Below are 13,671 nucleotides of genomic sequence, written 5' to 3'. Positions count from 1 at the left end.
CACACCTTGATACAAAAAAGATCCCTTTTAATCAAAGTGAATATTTTTCATTTTTATTTAATAGAAACACTTGAAATACAGTTTTTCTTCACTTAGGAGAAAATTATATTTTTATTTTTAAATGTATGTATATATATATATATATATATATATATATATATATATATAAAAGCATTATTTCTATATGAAGAACAACAGTATTTTAAGTATTTCTTAATACACCTTTGGCTTTAGCGCAGTTGGCCTAGTGCACCTTCAAGATAGCATGCAAGTGAAAGCCAGACGAGGCTTTTGTAGCAGGCTCCATACAAGTATATGGGGAAAGGGAGTTAGCGCAGTCGCACTTTCTGAATGCCAGATGTTAGCTCCCCTGTGTCTTTCACTCATGCACATACTTTTTACTTTCAACTTGTAATACAAGCACAAGAATAGGAGGGCTAATATTTTTGCACTCATCTTATATTCCAGGCCATAATTGTATAATCAAAATTCATAATTATGTTTGGCATAATTTGGCATTAAACTTCTATTTAAAGATATCCAGTAATAAATTTAAATAATGTTAAAAGTTTTTTGTAAAGTTTGTGTACAATTTGGACTATACTAAATATCAGGTGGTATAACCAACATAAAAAGCCATTTCAGGGGGGCAGAGCCTGGAAGAGCTCAGTGATGGATGTCTGATCACTGAGCTCTGTGTATGTAAACCGGGGAAAGTGTTTAATATGGACACCTAACAAGAGAATTTGGGTGACAAACTCTCGATGAACCTCTCCTTATATATGGACCACAAATTTAGGCTGAGACAAGCAGGGCAGTGAGTGAAGCGAAGAGAGCCGCAGATACACAGGCAGGCGAAAAGTTTCACGGACCCGCCATCTTGGAAACTACCTGTTGTGGCTAGCGGAGGATGTGGAGATGAGTCAGCTGCATGGCAGATGTCGGGGCTATCCTGCATAACACGTTGCTGCATTGTTCATGTGTCAACAAAAATGGGGGCAATTTTCCCCATAGATTTTTTCGATGCAGGAGTTAGGCATGAACTCTGCTGATACATATTGATACATTGATTCAGTGCATATTTTAATACATTTTTAACTCAAAGCCCCCCATTTATGAAGCAGGGTCTTAATTTGCCTGAAATCATTAGTGTCATAAAGTGACAGATCATAATGATAATGCTATGGTCAATCTCAACACCACAACAAGAGGAAAATATTGAAAAAAAAAATAAAAGATGTAGCATCCTCCTGATATTTTATTATATTATGAGTCAGATGTGCTGCAATTGATCTTAAAGCCAAAGCTCACAGCAAACACCATTAAAAAAGTGACAGTAAAGTCAAAATTAAACTATGATAATTCTGATAGAACATGCAATTCTAAACAACTTTCCAGTTTACTTTGCTTCATTCATTTGGTGTCCTTTGTTGAAGAGTAATTCTAGGTAGGTTCATAAGATCTCAGGGGCATGCATGTTTCTTTAGTACTCTATGGCAGCTAATTGGAAAGTATCACAAGGTACTGTTAATGAAAATATTTGGACAAATTCAGCGAGGTCATAGTTCGGCCAGATTAAGGCCTGGGCCATGTCTGCATGGATGTTTATAACAATAGTTTGCATTTTAATAATTGTATAATTTTCCCAAATGTATTTAATACTGACTTCTTAATATACTACTTGGGTTTTAACATATGTTCTTATTTTAATGTTTACAATATTTGTGCAATTTGTATGCAGATTTATGTAAAACTTATTGTACTTAAACAAACAATTCTAATAAGGTCTTGTTAAGTTTAAAAATTGTCTTCATTTTTACACAAATGTCAGGAGGAGTAACCAGTGCTAGTCAGGTGGTGTAATCAACAATTTTACTTAAAAATACATAAGTTTCTTTTTGTATTTGAAATATAAGCCATAATATTAATTTTAAGCTTTTATTCTATGTAAACAAATTATTTTAAAATTGTTTTGAGATATTTTTATTTGTAAAATGAAAATGTTGTATGTAAACAATAAAAGCACTACTGGTTGCAATTGGTTACATTAATTAAATAAATAAATTTATATATTTAGTTAATTTATTTATTATCTGATATCTGCTTTAGGCAATGCAATAATCAATTTTTAGATAAAAAAAAAAAAGATAAAAATATTGTTATTTTTAAATTATTTATATTTGTGTGTGGTTATACCACCTGACATTTTTGGTTGGTAAGTTCACATACATTGTTAAAAATAAATAACCTGACATGAATACAAAGAGTACATTCATGTAGAATTACAAAATACATTTTTAACCCATTTTATTTCATTTAGTTTTTCCATGTGGAATACCTTATTTGTCATTGACCCATATACATGCAGTGTTGATGATAAGAGTACTGGGCAGATAGAGTAGATTCACTTAAAATTACAAATCTGAAATCATCTAGCCTGACCTTTATGACTCCTCTTTATTATGCATACTAATTATTAATGTTGAATTAAAAAAAATGTTTAATACTTTGAGAAAGATGACACATTGACATTCTCCACAATGCTCCTAGACAACAAATTACAACAATAGGGACCAAATTCTCTAAAGCTACCTGGTCTGGAAAGATTATTTTAGGACTCTTCTCATTACTGTGAGATCCCTCAAAATGTTTTAGAAAGACACATTGAAACTTGAAAGGTGGTTCTGTCACTGTGCAAGTTCTGGATGTGAAGAAGAGATGCATACAATACAATTTAATGATAACAAAAAAGATTGTGTGGTTTCTCTCCATGCTATTGAGTTTGTGATCATCAAGACCCATGTCATCCTTTTTAATCACAATAAAAAATAAGTGGTTCTCCTCATTCTGTGTCCCTTCAATATGAATGATATGCGATGTTATCATTGCATGGGGATGTCACGTGCAATAAGGAGTCACCCAGAGTCATTTTCTTATCGTTTGTAGTACGGATAGGGAGGTTGTCTTCCAAACCCCATATCTCAGCACCTGCATTACATGGAGAGTGGTTGTTTTGTATAATAGACTTTTATGAGATGTGGTTAGGGAAACTGTACAGAAAATCAGGAAGGACTAGATTATGCATCAGGCTACATTATAATCTAGTTAAGCTTATACTTATAGACATATGGACACGTAATACTCAACACTTTTCTCTGTTCTATCTAAAAAATCTTTCCTGATCCAGCTTCACCCGGTCCCACCCACAACATACGCAGACCAGCCCACAACACGTCCAACCCCACCCATGACAATTCTGGTTATGCCCTCCAACTGCGGTCCCAAAAATGACCATTGGACCAGTCAGCAAACACCTTTTTAATATAGTTAACAGCTGCTCTTTCATATAACCGATAAAAAAAAAATTGATGCCTCTTTAATGGGCCCGTTGATGCATGTCTGCCTTCAGCATCCATGTGTTATATTTCTGAGTTTTATTCATTTTCCTGACTTTTAAGCCTTCATTCACGTTTGCAGAAATGTTATAGCCACTTTTGTCAAAAGCATTCTGTCCTATTATTATCAATCTGATGTTTCTCAAAAATGTCACAGACAAATGATTCATATTATCTATATTTGTATTCATTATTATTTGCAGGCATGTCACAGAAAAGAATGTAACAGAACTCGTTCATCAAGTTTCCATGGGAATGAAGTATTTAGAAGAGAACAATTTTGTCCACAGGGATTTAGCAGCAAGAAATGTTTTATTGGTTACACAGCATTACGCAAAAATCAGTGATTTTGGACTTTCAAAAGTTATTGGAGCCGATGAAAATTACTATAGAGTAAGATTTTTACATAGTCTTTTTTGATAGAAATAGTTAATACACTAATTAGATTGAATGATGTGGTTCATAAACCTAACTATACATCTTACTCCATCTAAAATATATTGAAAAGCTAATTTGTGATTGTGACACATTGTCTAAAAGATTTTGAAGAGCTAATTTGTGATTGTGACACAAGGACTTTTGGGCTGATCACAATCTGGACATGAAACCCACATTTTTTCTTTCATGATTTAGAAAGAGAATGTAATTTTAAACATCTTTCAAATTTACCTCTATTATCTAATTTGTTTTATTCTCTTGATATTCTTTGCTGAAAAGCATATCTAGATATGCTCAGTAGCTGCTGATTGGTTGCTGCACATAGAAGCCTCGTGTGATTGGCTCACCCATGTGCATTGTTTTTTATTTAACTAAGGATATCTAAAAAATGAATCAAAATAAATAATAGAAGTAAATTGTAATGTTGTTTAAATTTGTATTCTCTATCTGAAACATGAAAGAAAGATTTTGGGTTTAGTGGCCCTTTAACAGCTTCAAAAAAGCCCTTTTTTCTGTCAACACTATCACAGTCATTCATTTCCATTATTTATTTTTATAGTTCTTGTGAAAACTGTCCCTATACGTAAAGGTACAGTCTAGTCAAAATTAAACCTTCATGATTCAGAAAAAGCATGCAATTTTAAACAACTTTCCAATTTACTTTTAGCATCACATTTGCTTTGTTCTATTGGTATTATTTGTTGAAAGCACTCACTTTAATACAGTGATCAATATAATATATATATATATATCTATATAAATAAATATATATATATATATATATATATATACTGTTTATAAATAAATAGATAGATAGATAGATAAATAGATAGATAGATAGCGATATTGCATAAAGTTCAAAAGCAATATCATCAAACAGATGCAAATCTAAACCGCTTAAAGGGACATAATACTCATATGCTAAATCACTTGAAACTGATGCAGCAACTGATGCAGCATAACATCATAAAAAAATGACAGCAAAATATCACCTGAGCCTCTCTATGTAAAAAAGGAAGATATTTTACCTCACAAGTTCTGTGTAAAAAGTTATACTCAGCTGCCCAGCTGCAGGTAAAAAAAAAATAAAAAAATGAAGAAATAAACAGCAGTCAATCAGCATCAGCAGTGCTTAGGTCATGAACTCTTTTACTGTGATCTCATGAGATTTGACTTAACTCTAATGAGGTTTCATTGTAAACTTCCTTACACTGAATAGGGAAATAACATGAGAGTGCACGAGGCTCAATCCTTCAGCTGTCCCAGGACAGACATACTGATTTGCTGCTTAGAAGTCCTTTACAATGGGATGTGGCTACTGAGAAACTTTTGAGGTCAAATATCTTTCTTTTTTTACATAGAGATGTTCAGGTGATATTTTCTAGTCAGCTTTTTACAGCGATGCTGCATCACTTTCAAGTGTTTAAGCATTTGGGTATAATGGCCCTTTAATCATTTTAAGTTAAAAAAAATTTTTTTAAAATATTAAGCTAATTAAAATCCCTTAGAGAGACATATACATAACACACATAGTTTTGGAGTACAACAGGTAATTTGCACACATGTCACCTCTGATTAATCCTGCACATTTGTTTTTTAGATTATAAAATCGTGAGATAAATGACAAAGATAACAATTTTTGTTGCATTTGACAGCTAAAGAAAATTTTGAGGAATATTAATGGCAAAAGCATTTTAGGATTGAGATCACTTGGAAAACACACTGATAATAGCTACTGAAAACAAGTGCAAGATTGTGATCGACCTGTATACATTTTATTTGGGTGTTTAACAACTATTTGCATTTTGCTTATGGCTCTCTTTCTTTACTTTGACAGTGATTTTTAAAACCTAGAAATGGTATGATCTCATACACAATTACACTCTCTATAAAGCTTGAAAAGAAACACTACTTATCAAAAACTCATTAAATCATATTTTTAAAGATTTCAAATAAATATCTGAAGCTTATTCTCATCTGATCACTCTTTACTATGGGTTCACAAAACACTGTAATAATGACAACAAACACAAGATGGCGCTGTCATAGTGTGATACTTTAAACTTTAGGAATAGTAAAGTCACAATTAAAAGGACAGTAAAGTCATAATTAGATATTCATGATTTAGACAGAGCATACAATGTTAAACAACTTTCCAATTTGCGTCTATTATTTAATTTTCTTCCTTCTCTTGTTATCCTTTGCTGAAAGGTTTATCTAGGTAAGCTCAGGAGCAGAAAAATAACATAGGTTCTAGCTGCTGATTGGTGGCTGCATATATATATACTGATTGTCATTAGCTCACCCCATGGGCCCCATTACATATGCGTTGTTGCCCTCAAAAGCCGGCAACGCTGTTTTTTGCGCTGTTTTGGTATCCTATATACAGAGCCGCATATAAATGCGGCATGTATAGTTCACCCGTCGCCTGCAATTTTTACTCCAATAAGCTAACATGGTTATCCAATATTCAGCGCAAGGACTTACGTGGCGAAAATGGAGAAATCTTACTCCATTTTCACCTCGCCACACAAGGCAGCCGCAGCAAGCCTTGCGCTGAGTATCGGAGCACCGTAACTCCTGAAAATGCCTGCAAAAATAAACTAACACCTAACGCATGCGCAATATCTATCTACCTGTCAACCGCAATCCCCCACCACAATAAATAATAAAGTGCATTAACCCCTATATCCACCATCAAACCCACAACCGCAAGTAATAACTCAATTATTAACCCCTAAATCCGCCAACCCCAACATCGCAAACTACCTATTAAAACTATTAACCGCTAATCCGCCATTAACCCACAATGCAAACTACCTATTAAAGTATTAACCCCTAAAGCATCAAAGCCCACAACGTAATAAACCTATGAAAGTATTAACCCCTAAACCGCCAAAGCCCACAACGCAAATAAATAAATTACTAAGCTCCCTAACCTAGCACCTACTAAATGTACCCACATTACCTAAATTACAAAATACTAAAGTTACTATTAAAATTAAAAAAACTAACACTACTTTAAAAATAAATATATACTAAGTATAAATTAAAGGGACAGTCTAGTCGAAATTAAAATTCTGGTGTAGACTGTCCCTTTAAAGGGACAGTTTACTCAAAAACGTTCTACCCTTTAATTTGTTCCCAATGATCCACTTTACCTGCTGGAGTGTATTAAATGTTTACAAGTATTTCCATTAGCCTTATATTGGCATTTAAATTAGTTTATTTAGCCTGTGGTTTCCCCACCCATCCTCAAAGTTTTTGGCCACGAGGCCAAGCTGTATTAACACAGCCAGTAGAAGAAATTACACTCTCAGTGGGTTATAGAAGAAATAAGGTAATAAAATGTTAATTTTCCATTGTTCTCTCCAAGTATTGGTGATTGGTTTATGGAAAGATATAAGATGGGTTGAGCTTGTAGGTATAATGAAATCTCATTACTTTATCACATTGCGTACATATAAAAACTTCTTTGTTTTTATATGTACGCAATGTGATAAAGTAATGAGATTTCATTATACCTACAAGCTCAACCCATTTTATTAGGTTGTGGCTTCAAAACACAACATCAGCTAATTCATACACACAAATAAGCCTTAAAAAAGCAACTCTTATACATTTTATACTCTGCAGCTGGTAAAAAAAAGTTATTGGAAACACAATTTTATAGTATACTGTTCCTTTAAGCTACAATTACAGAAAATAAAAAAAATCTAAGATTTTATAAAATAAAAAACAAAATTACCAAATTTTAAACAAGTATACCTAATTCCTATGAAAAAAAAAAACCCTACAAAATAAAAACACCCCCTACTCTAAGAATAAACTACCAGGGCTTTTTGCAGGGAAATGTCCTAAGATAATCAGCTCTTTTACATCAAAATACACAAAGTCCCCCCTAACAGTAAAACCCCCCAACTCACCAAACCCACCAAAATAAAAGAACCTTACACTAAAAAACCTAAACTACCCATTGCCCTGAAAAGGGCATATGATTGGGCATTGCCCTTAAAAGGGCATTTAGCTCTTTTACTGCCCATCCCTAATCTTAATAAAACAACCCCCCCAAAAAACCCTATAGCCCCCAGGTTGGTACTCACCGTTCCTGAAGTCCGGCGGAGAAGGTCCTGTTCCAGGCGGTGAAGTCTTCTTCCAAGCCCCGACCTCTTCTTTCTTCTTCCAGAAACAATCCGGAGCAGAGCGGAGGGCGGAGCTGAAGACTGATGACCACAGAGCTGAAGACCGGCGACCCTGGAACTGAAGACCGGCGACTGTGGAGCCATGGAGCGTGGAGGATCCTCTTTGTATGATCGCCGCCGTACACTGGATAGAGAATTCAAGGTACGCAATTAAAAATGGCGTCCCTTGAATTCCTATTGGCTGATTTGATTCTTCAAATTCAAATAAGCCAATAGGATGAAAGCTACTCAAATCCTATTGACTGTTTAAATCAGTCAATAGGATGAGAGCTACTGAAATTTTATTGGCTGATTTGAATATCCAATAGAATTTCAGTAGCTCTCATCCTATTGACTGATTTGAACAGCCAATAGGATTTGAGTAGCTTTCCTTTTTTTGGCTGATTTGAATTTGAAGAATCAAATCAGCCAATAGAAATTCAAGGGACGCCATTTTTAATCGCGTCCCTTGAATTCACTATTCAGTGAACGGTGGTGATCGTACGAAGAGGATCCTCCATGCTCCATGGCTCCGCGGTCTCTGGTCTTCAGTTCCAGGGTCGCCGATCTTCAGCTCCGCAGTCATCGGTCTTCAGCTCGGCCCTGTGCTTCGCACCGGATTGTTCCTGGAAGAAGAAAGAAGAGGTCACCGCTTGTAAGAAGACTTTACCGCCTGGAACAGGACTTCAGGAACGGTGAGTACCAACCTGGAGGTTAGACTTAGGTTTTGTTAAGGGTTTTTGGGGAGGTTTGTTTTATTTAGATTAGGGATGGGCAGTAAAAGGGCTAAATGTCCTTTTAAGGGCAATGCCCAAACAAATGCCCTTTTCAGAGCAATGGGTAGTTTAGGTTTTTTAGTGTTAGGTTCTTTTATTTTGGGGGGATTGCTTGGTGGGGGGGTTTACTGTTAGGGGGGACTTTGTGTATTTTGATGTAAAAGAGCTGATTATCTTGGGGCAATGCCATGCAAAAAGTCCTTTTAAGGGCTACTGGTAGTTTATTCTTAGAGTAGGGGTGTTTTATTTTGGGGGTCGTTTTTATTTTCATAGGGATAAGGTATAATTTTTTAAAATTTTGTAATTTTGTTTTTTATTTTATGTAATCTTAGATTTTTTTATTTTCTGTAATTGTAGCATAAAGGGACATTCTACACCAGAATTTTAATTTTAACTAGACTGTCCCTTTAATTTATACTTAGTTTATTTTATTTTTAAAGTAGTGTTAGTTTTTTATTTTAATAGTAAGTTTAGTATTTTGTAATTTAGGTAATTTGGGTACATTTAGGGGGTGTTAGGTTAGGGGGTGTTAGGTTAGGGGGCTTAGTAATTTATTTATTTGCGTTGTGGGCTTTGGCGGTTTAGGGGTTAATACTTTAATAGGTAGTTTGCGTTGTGGGTTAATGGCGGATTAGGGGTTAATAGTTTTAATAGGTAGTTTGCGATGTTTGGGTTGGCGGATTTAGGGGTTAATAATTTAGTTATTACTTGCGTTGTGGGTTTGATGGCGGATATAGGGGTTAATAGTTTAATTAGGCATATTGCATTGTGGGGGGGTTGTTGGTTTAGGGATTAATACATTTATTATTAGTTGTGAGAGGGGGGATTTCAGATGTAGAGGTTTTATGTGTCGGGTTTATTTTTGGGAGGCATGTTAGACTTTTACGGGAGATTAAATTTTTTTTTTACTTTTCTTAGGCGCCGGCAGTTTCTAAAGTGCCGTAGGTCACTAGCAACTCCATAAATTTGTATTTATGCTCATTTCTGGACATCGCTAGATTATCCGACTTACAGCATTTTATGAACTGCCGGCGGGGTTTATTGGATACCCTGATGTGCGAGGTGAAATTACGAGCGGCGCGGGTTGCAGAGCTTGCGCTGAAGCCTGCGCTGTATTTGTAATCTTGCCCCATGTATTCAGTTAGCAACCAGTAGTGCATTGCTGCTCCTTCAACAAATGATACCAAGAGAATGATGCAAATTTGATAATAGAGGTAAACTGGAACGTTGTTTAAAATTGTATGTTCTACCTAAATCATGAAAGAAACATTTTTGGGTTTCATGTCCCTTTAAATTTTATTATTCAAACAGATTATGCTATTTTAAGTAACTTTCCAATTTACTTCTATTATCAATGTTGCTCTTGTAATCCTTTGTTGAAGAGTTTATCTTGGTAGGCTGATAGGAGCTCAGGAGTGTACACGTACCTTTAGAAGTCTATGGCCTAGATTTGGAGTTTGGCGGTAGAAGGGCTGTTAACGCTCCGCGGGCTTTTTTCTGGCCGCACCATAAATTTAACTCTGGTATCGAGAGTTCAAACAAATGCTGCGTTAGGCTCCAAAAAAGGAGCGTAGAGCATTTTTACCGCAAATGCAACTCTCGATACCAGAGTTGCTTACGGACGCGGCCAGCCTCAAAAACGTGGGGCTGTTTGAGCTGAAAAAAAACCTAACACCTGCAAAAAAGCAGCGTTCAGCTCCTAACGCAGCCCCATTGTTTCCTATGGGGAAACACTTCCTACGTCTGCACCTAACACTCTAACATGTACCCCGAGTCTAAACACCCCTAACCTTACACTTATTAACCCCTAATCTGCCGCTCCCGCTATCGCTGACCCCTGCATATTTTTTTTAACCCCTAATCTGCCGCTCCGTAAACCGCCGCAACCTACGTTATCCCTATGTACCCCTAATCTGCTGCCCTAACATCGCCGACCCCTATATTATATTTATTAACCCCTAATCTGCCCCCCACAACGTCGCCTCCACCTGCCTACACTTATTAACCCCTAATCTGCCGAGCGGACCGCACCGCTACTATAATAAAGTTATTAACCCCTAACCCGCCTCACTAACCCTATCATAAATAGTATTAACCCCTAATCTGCCCTCCCTAACATCGCCGACACCTAACTTCAATTATTAATCCCTAATCTGACGACCGGAGCTCACCGCTACTATAATAAATGGATTAACCCCTAAAGCTAAGTCTAACCCTAACACTAACACCCCCTAAGTTAAATATAATTTAAATCTAACGAAATAAATTAACTCTTATTAAATAAATTATTCCTATTTAAAGCTAAATACTTACCTGTAAAATACATCCTAATATAGCTACAATATAAATTATAATTACATTGTAGCTATTTTAGGATTAATATTTATTTTACAGGCAACTTGGTAATTATTTTAACCAGGTACAATAGCTATTTAATAGTTACCTAGTTAAAATAATAACAAATTTACCTGTAAAATAAATCCTAACCTAAGATATAATTAAACCTAACACTACCCTATCAATAAATTAATTAAATAAACTACCTACAATTACCTACAATTAACCTAACACTACACTATCAATAAATTAATTAAACACAATTCCTACAAATAAATACAATTAAATAAACTAGCTAAAGTACAAAAAATAAAAAAGAACTAAGTTACAAAAAATAAAAAAATATTTACAAACATAAGAAAAATATTACAACAATTTTAAACTAATTACACCTACTCTAAGCCCCCTAATAAAATAACAAAGCCCCCCAAAATAAAAAATTCCCTACCCTATTCTAAATTAAAAAAGGTAAAAGCTCTTTTACCTTACCAGCCCTGAACAGGGCCCTTTGCGGGGCATGCCCCAAGAATTTCAGCTCTTTTGCCTGTAAAAAAAAACATACAATACCCCCCCCCAACATTACAACCCACCACCCACATACCCCTAATCTAACCCAAACCCCCCTTAAATAAACCTAACACTAAGCCCCTGAAGATCTTCCTACCTTGTCTTCACCATCCAGGTTCACCGATCCGTCCTGAAGAGCTCCTCCGATGTCCTGATCCAAGCCCAAGCGGGGGGCTGAAGAGGTCCATGATCCGGTCAAAGTCTTCATCCAAGCGGGGCAGAAGAGGATCTTCCATCCGATTGAAGTCTTCATCCAGGCGGCATCTTCTATGGTCTTCCATCCGGAGCGAAGCGGCAGGATCCTGAAGACCTCCAGCGCGGAACATCCATCCGGCCCGACGACTGAACGACGAATGACTGTTCCTTTAAGGGACGTCATCCAAGATGGCGTCCCTCGAATTCTGATTGGCTGATAGGATTCTATCAGCCAATCGGAATTAAGGTAGGAATTTTCTGATTGGCTGATGGAATCAGCCAATCAGAATCAAGTTCAATCCGATTGGCTGATCCAATCAGCCAATCAGATTGAGCTCGCATTCTATTGGCTGTTCCAAGACTTTGACCGGATCATGGACCTCTTCAGCCCCCCGCTTGGGCTTGGATCAAGACATCGGAGGAGCTCTTCAGGACGGATCGGTGAACCTGGATGGTGAAGACAAGGTAGGAAGATCTTCAGGGGCTTAGTGTTAGGTTTATTTAAGGGGGGTTTGGGTTAGATTAGGGGTATGTGGGTGGTGGGTTGTAATGTTGGGGGGGGGGTATTGTATGTTTTTTTTTACAGGCAAAAGAGCTGAAATTCTTGGGGCATGCCCCGCAAAGGGCCCTGTTCAGGGCTGGTAAGGTAAAAGAGCTTTTACCTTTTTTAATTTAGAATAGGGTAGGGAATTTTTTATTTTGGGGGGCTTTGTTATTTTATTAGGGGGCTTAGAGTAGGTGTAATTAGTTTAAAATTGTTGTAATATTTTTCTTATGTTTGTAAATATTTTTTTATTTTTTGTAACTTAGTTCTTTTTTATTTTTTGTACTTTAGCTAGTTTATTTAATTGTATTTATTTGTAGGAATTGTGTTTAATTAATTTATTGATAGTGTAGTGTTAGGTTAATTGTAGGTAATTGTAGGTAGTTTATTTAATTAATTTATTGATAGGGTAGTGTTAGGTTTAATTATATCTTAGGTTAGGATTTATTTTACAGGTAAATTTGTTATTATTTTAACTAGGTAACTATTAAATAGCTATTGTACCTGGTTAAAATAATAACCAAGTTGCTTGTAAAATAAATATAAATCCTAAAATAGCTATAATATAATTATAATTTATATTGTAGCTATATTAGGATGTATTTTACAGGTAAGTATTTAGCTTTAAATAGGAATAATTTATTTAATAAGAGTTAATTTATTTCGTTAGATTTAAATTATATTTAACTTAGGGGGGTGTTAGAGTTAGGGTTAGACTTAGCTTTAGGGGTTAATCCATTTATTATAGTAGCGGTGAGCTCCGGTCGTCAGATTAGGGGTTAATAATTGAAGTTAGGTGTCGACGATGTTAGGGAGGGCAGATTAGGGGTTAATACTATTTATGATAGGGTTAGTGAGGCGGATTAGGGGTTAATACATTTATTATAGTAGCGCTCAGGTCCGCTCGGCAGATTAGGGGTTAATAAGTGTAGGCAGGTGTCGGCGACGTTGAGGGGGGCAGATTAGGGGTTAATAAATATAATATAGGGGTCGGCGGTGTTAGGGGCAGCATATTAGGGGTACATAAGGATAACGTAGGTGGCGGCGCTTTGCGGTCGGAAGATTAGGGGTTAATTATTGTAAGTAGCTGGCGGCGACGTTGTGGGGGGCAGGTTAGGGGTTAATAAATGTAATACAGGGGTCGGCGGGGTTAGGGGCAGCAGATTAGGGGTACATAAGTATAACGTAGGTGGCGGTCGGCAGATTAGGGGTTAAAAAATTTAAATCGAGTGTCGGCG

The 13,671-nt window shown here is 36.0% G+C and overlaps 1 protein-coding gene across 2 annotated transcripts in view; it reads left to right on the top strand.

Moving 5' to 3' along the window:
• SYK (spleen associated tyrosine kinase) overlaps positions 1–13,671 on the top strand; it is a 316,009-nt gene that overhangs the window by 264,227 nt on the left and 38,111 nt on the right. For both annotated transcript variants that reach the window (XM_053702388.1, XM_053702386.1), the window contains one exon: positions 3,599–3,788. In XM_053702388.1, the coding sequence (XP_053558363.1) occupies positions 3,599–3,788 (190 nt within the window). The remainder of the gene's footprint in view (positions 1–3,598; positions 3,789–13,671) is intronic.

Source organism: Bombina bombina, chromosome 2 (genome assembly GCF_027579735.1).
Source record: "Bombina bombina isolate aBomBom1 chromosome 2, aBomBom1.pri, whole genome shotgun sequence".
In the NCBI taxonomy this organism is placed as follows: domain Eukaryota; kingdom Metazoa; phylum Chordata; class Amphibia; order Anura; family Bombinatoridae; genus Bombina; species Bombina bombina.
The sequence above is the reverse complement of the archived record's forward strand: the minus strand, read 5'-3'. Positions and strand labels throughout refer to the sequence as shown.